Source organism: Hylobates moloch, unplaced genomic scaffold, assembly GCF_009828535.3.
Source record: "Hylobates moloch isolate HMO894 unplaced genomic scaffold, HMol_V3 SCAFFOLD_2, whole genome shotgun sequence".
NCBI lineage: Eukaryota > Metazoa > Chordata > Mammalia > Primates > Hylobatidae > Hylobates > Hylobates moloch.
In genome coordinates this window covers 122,526,199-122,532,198 of record NW_026652277.1, presented here as the reverse complement: position 1 = coordinate 122,532,198, position 6,000 = coordinate 122,526,199, and the positions used below count along the sequence as shown (strand labels likewise).

Here is a 6,000-nt window from a genome sequence, read left to right as displayed (position 1 = left end):
AGAACAGCGGATTTTCGTGAGACCACAAATTCAGCTGTCTGATAGTTCCTCTGAAAGTTTTGTCTCAGAGGAGTACCCGGTTGAATGACGTGTCAGTCTGTCCCTACTGGGGGGGTGCCTCCCAGTTAGGCTGCTCAGGGGTGAGGGACCCACTTTAGGAGGCAGTCTGTCCGTTCTCAGATCTCCAGCTGCGTGCTGGGAGATCCACTACTCTCTTCAAAGCTGTCAGTCAGACAGGGACATTTAAGTCTGTGGAGGTTCTTGCTGAGTTTTTGTTTGTCTGTGCCCTGCCCCCAGAGGTGGAGCCTACAGAGGCAGGCAGGCCTCCTTGAGCTGTGGTGGGCTCCACCCAGTTCGAGCTTCCTGGCTGCTTTGTTTACCTAAGCAAGCCTGGGCAATGGCGGGCGCCCCTCCCCCAGCCTCGCTGCCGCCTTGCAGCTTGATCTCAGACTGCTGTGCTAGCAATCAGCGAGACTCCCTGGGCATAGGACCCTCCGAGCCAGGTGCGGGACACAATCTCCTAGTGTACCGTTTTCCAGGCCCATTGGAAAAGCGCAGTATTAGGATGGGACTGACCCGATATTCCAGGTGCCGTCTGTTTCCCCTTTCTTTGACTAGGAAAGGGAACTCCCTGACCCCTTGCACTTCCCGAGTGAGGCAATGCCTCGCCCTGCTTCGGCTCGCGCACAGTGCGCTTCACCAACTGTCCTGCACCCGCTGTTAGGCACTCCCTAGTGAGATGAAACCAGTACCTCAAGCAGAAATGCAGAAATCACCCGTCTTCTGTGTCGCTGGGGCTGGGATCTGGAGACCGGAGCTGTTCCTATTCGGCCATCTTGGCTCCACCCCCTAAATGCTTTTAGTATATTTTTCTCTTTGGTAAAATGGGGACAGAAGTCCCTTTTTCTTATAGTGCTGTGAGGGTTGTATGTGGTAATGCATTGTAAAGTGCTTCGAAAAGTACCTGGCTTATAGGTGCTTAATAAATGATTGCTAATTTATTATTATAATTATGATTATTATAATTATCATAATTATGTTCTTTATTTGAATTACTTAATTTAATCCTAACAGTTAGCTCTTGAAGTAGGTATATTCTTTTCTCTGTTTTACAGATGAGAAAACTAAAGTTCTGTGAGGATTAATAATTTCCTTAAGATAAGTCTAGTAAGTGACAAAGTGAGGATTTCAAACCATGTTTATCTGACTTCAAAGCCCATACTTAAATAATTGCTTCTGTGTAATGTTTTTTCTCTCCTCTTAAACCAAACTTTTAGAAATAGTTAGCATTAGAATTTCAAGGACTTTATATTCCAGCTTGTTAACTGAAAATGAAATATTTAATTTATATGCACAGTAATGCATATAACATATAACACCAGTGCTTTATAAAAAATGTGGAAGACAGAAGTATGGACAAAATTACACATCTAACTTTAAAAAGGTAGCATTTATTCTTTTCTTACTGAAAGCAAATATTAAAAGGCAGAAGTTCATCTCTCATCGATCATATTATGTTTTTATTAAGAATTAATAACCAGTGATATTTGAATCTTTTAAAACAAACCTATTTAATTTAGCTCAGATGAAGAAATTTATTGGTGTCCTAAAAGCCACCTGGAAGATAACTTTTTTGTGGTGTTGGATGGTCTTCATCATATTTATCTCTTGAAACTCTTAGCTTTTGTGATGGTATTGCACCACCTTGGTTCTCCTTTGACTTTTCTTGCCATCTGTATCATTTGCTAAGCAAATTCTCAGTCATGACTTGTGGTCATAAACTTCTTTTTCTTGGTATTTGTTCTCTGTATCTTTCATCTCTTGAACCTTATCCTGTCTCCAACTTTACCTTTGTTCATGGCTTTATTTTCAGTGTCTCAGCTGCATCACTGTCCAGTATCTCTTTCTAAATCCCTAATAGTTACATCCCACTATATCTTTAAACTCATGATACATAAAATCTTACTCATATTTCCACCAGTACCTTCTAGGAGTGTGGGGGTAGGTTATGGGGAAAGGGCTTTTCCACTTTAAGTTATTTTTGTTCAGAAGTTCTATCTTGCAGAGATCTTACCTTACTTTTTTTTTTTTTTTGTAGAGATAAGGTCTCACTTTGTCACTCAGGCTGGAGTGACAAAGTGAGCACACTACAATTATAGCTCACTGCAGCCTTGAACTCCTGGGTTCAAGGATCCTCCCACCTCAGCCTTCTGAGCAGCCAGGAGAGTAGGCGCATACCACCATGCTTGGCTAATTAAGACTTTTTTTTTTTTTTTTTGGAGAGACAGGATCTTACTGTTGCCCAGGCTGGTCTCAAACTCCTGGGCTCAAGCGATCCTCCTGCCTTGGCCTCCCGAAGTGCTGGGATTACAGGCATGAGCCACCATACCCAGCTTCTTCTCTTACTTTTAATGCTTATTCAAAGAAGTAGTATCTCTCAGATTGACTTCATTGTTCCTCTTTGCTACCACGACCAGGACTTCTATAGCTCATGCTTCATTGTTTATAACTTGACATCATATATATATATATATATATGTATATAGTGTTACTCTATGTTAGTCACATCTCTTTAACTGTATTAAACAGTTTTTAGCAAGTTCATGGAGTTTTTACTGCTCTTATGTTACATGCAGTGTTGGTACACAGTAAGTACTCAATACTTTCTGATTAATCAAAAATTGTAGATAACTTACAGTTTGCTTACCTGGCAGATGAACAAAAGGGAGAGACTCTCTTTGCTATTCAAGAGATCTTATTCTTCAATTTTTAGGGTGGAGAATGGGAAGGGATAACAAATTCCATTCCAGTTTCTGCATGTATTCTAAAGGATAGAAGTAAGAATAAAGTTAGGAGTAAGAGGCCGGGCGCAGTGGCTCATGCCTGTAATCCCAGCACTTTGGGAGGCTGAGATGGGTGGATCACCTGAGGTCAGGAGTTCAAAACCAGCCTGGCCAACATAGTGAAACCCCTCTCTACTAAAAATACAAAAATTATCCAGGTGTGGTGGTGCATGCCTGCAATCCCAGCTACTTGGGAGGCTGAGGCAGGAGAATCACTTGAACTCAGGAGGCAGAGGTTGCAGCGAGCAGAGATCACGCCACTGCACTCCAGCCTGGGCAACAGAGTGAGACTTTGTCTCAAAACAACAACAACAATAAACCTAAATAAATAAATAAATAAATAAATAAGATTAGGTGTAAGAGATTATTTTCATGAAAAATTAAATGGAACATGCAACGTAATTTTTCTGGGTGTGAAAATTCATTGTAATAAGGCTTGGATTTAAAAGAAATTGAGAATAAATATGTTCAATTACATATCTGATATTAAGTTCTGAGACATAACCAAATTTATCAAGTCTTTTGTGTTGAAAATGTAGGAATTTAAAAAAATACATTTCTGTAGATAGTCAAACTATTTCAGCTAAGTTCTGCCTTTTTGTGAATAGTTATTGAAATGTTAAAACATTATCCAGTAACTCCTTATTGTAAATAAAGATCTAAGAATGGTTATTTGTAGAAAAGGCATTTAGCATGCTAGTAAATCTGATAATTAGATAAGTGATATACTGCTAACATATTTTACTCTTATTTTTTGAGCTAGCCTTTTAAAGATCGCTGTGAATGGTTCTATGAACATTTGCATTCAGGACAGCCAGATTCAGACATGGTGCACAGGCCAGTGAATGAAAATGATATCCTGCTGGTTCACAGAGGTATGCTTAACAAAGAAACATATCTGTGTGAAGCACAAAGTGCTTTTTATTGTAAATTTTAATATGTAAAATTAACCAATGCTACATATTTAGATTCTATTTTTAGGAGTAGCTGTGAAGTTGTGTCAAAAGCAAATTGTGCAAAGCTAAAGCAAGGGATTGCTGTACGGTTCCATGGAGAAGAAGGCATGGTGGGTATAGAAGAAGATGATGTAGAAATCACTGTATGTAAAGAAAGATTGAAATGCGTTTTGAATAAAGTTTAATATTTAGTTGATAAAGGAAGAAACTTTATATTTAAACTTTGTTATTTAGAAAAAAATTTTCCCAATATAACATATTTCTGTTGATGCTTAATTTTATTTCTTGAATTCAGGGTCAAGGTGTTGTGCGTGAGTGGTTTGATATTCTGTCCAATGAGATAGTCAATCCTGATTATGCATTGTTTACCCAGTCAGCTGATGGTAAGTTGTACGGTCTAGATGACTTTTTCTGCAACTTGTCACATTTTTCACAGTATTTCAGTACATTTTATTTTTGATTTCCACAGCAGACCTGTGAGCTAGGTGGGATATTCTTATTTTATAGATGAGAAAACTGAAATTCAGAGTTTTTATCTGCATTCACACAGTTAATAAGTAATAGAATCATAAGTGGAACCTGACTCAGTCTAACATTTGTTCCTCTAAACAGTTGGTTCCCAAATGCTTGTCTCAAGGGCTAGGGTTGGCCCAAAGGAGGTTTCTTATTAGTCCTTTGTAAAATAAAACTAAATTTGTTCAATTTAAGGATTATCCTTTAGTCTACTTTTTTTGAGTTAAATTTTTTACTTCATAAATTAATGGTGCTAGTAGATGGCCTTAAACAAATAAAAGTCCCTATTTGGAAAAATAAAAATTTACTAACTCTATTTGAGTTTCCAAGTTTTAAAATATATTGGTTAGGAAAACCCAAGTCTAGAAATCATGACATAAAATTTCAACTCTTAATCTATTTATGTATACTAACTTTATTTTCAGTCATTTTAAGAGATCAAGACCTGGCTACTATAAAGCTCATATTTAACCGTATAAAACAGATAATTAACTCTCCTTGTTGAAATGGTGCTTGTGACCTATAGAGTTGTAATTTGCTATTGTAGACTAAATGGAATTAGTTATCACCTCATTTGTGTGAGGCATATTTGAGAGCTCTCTAACTTAATAAAGACATATCAAAGTGAAGGTGAGATTTCAGTTTTCAAATGCTTTCCACAGTCACTTGTTTTTCCTAAAACTCTTTTCTCTCCCCAAATGTTTACATTCTTTTATCAGGAGAGAATACCTCATTAATTGTAGCTTCTGATTGCTTCCAACCAAACTAGCAGCAAATCCCTATTTGATAAGAAGAATGATTTTAGGGGAGGCAAGTGGGAGTAGGCTGCAGTAGTGCTAGGCAGTTGCAGGCATTCATCCCTGTGATGGGCTTCGTGGACACGCTTTGAGTATTTGAAATTGCGTAGGAACATGGAACTGCCTGCTTTAACTCGGTAACCTTTGATTCTTTGCTCTGAGGTAAATTTGGTGTCTGTGAATGACAAGTTCAGTGAAGTCCTAAGTTTAATTATTTAGGCCTAATCGTTGAAGATAGATCTAGCATTATATTTTAGACTTACTTCTTCTCTTTATATCCTTTATTCTAAGTCTACTTTGCTTAATATCTGAAAAACAGATTTGGTGTGGAATCATTAGTTGAGGTACTTTCTTAATGTTACAGATTTATAGCAGAGCAAATGTTGAAGTACATAGACCCATAAAGTTTTTTTTTTTTTTTTTTTTTTTCTTTGAGAAAGAGTCTTGCTCTGTCACCCAGGCTGCTGGAGGGCAGTGACGTGATCTTGGATCACTGCAGCCTTGACCTCCCGGGCTCAAGGGACCCTCCCACCTCAGCCTCCTGAGTAGCTGGTATGGCTGGGGTGGGAGGATCACTTGAGCTGGGAGACCAACCATGGCACCTGGCTAGTTTTTGTATTTTGTAATTCTCTATTCTTTTTGTGGAGATGAGGTTTTGCCATGCTGCCGAGGCTGGCCTCAAACTCTTGAGCTCAGGTTATCTACCCGCCTCAGCCTCCCAAAGTGCTGGGATTACAGGTGTAAGCCACTATGTCTGGCCAAACATTTTGATTTATCTTTTTTGTAAGCCATGTCAGTCTCCTCTTTGGGGTCATAGTATTAATAAATTAAAATCAAGCTGAAATATTTATTTTCACGTTCTTAGGTTTAGTTGACAAAGAGAATTACATA

The 6,000-nt window shown here is 38.3% G+C and overlaps 1 protein-coding gene across 13 annotated transcripts in view; it reads left to right on the top strand.

The window, feature by feature from the left end:
* Positions 1-6,000, top strand: part of HACE1 (HECT domain and ankyrin repeat containing E3 ubiquitin protein ligase 1) — a 135,888-nt gene that overhangs the window by 90,696 nt on the left and 39,192 nt on the right. For all 13 annotated transcript variants that reach the window (XR_009212443.1, XM_058435435.1, XM_032155868.2 and 10 more), the window contains 3 exons: positions 3,607-3,718; positions 3,812-3,909; positions 4,095-4,182. Coding sequence is in view for 12 of the 13 variants with exons in the window: in XM_058435435.1 (XP_058291418.1) it covers positions 3,607-3,718; positions 3,812-3,909; positions 4,095-4,182 (298 nt within the window). In the remaining variant the exon portion in view is untranslated. The remainder of the gene's footprint in view (positions 1-3,606; positions 3,719-3,811; positions 3,910-4,094; positions 4,183-6,000) is intronic.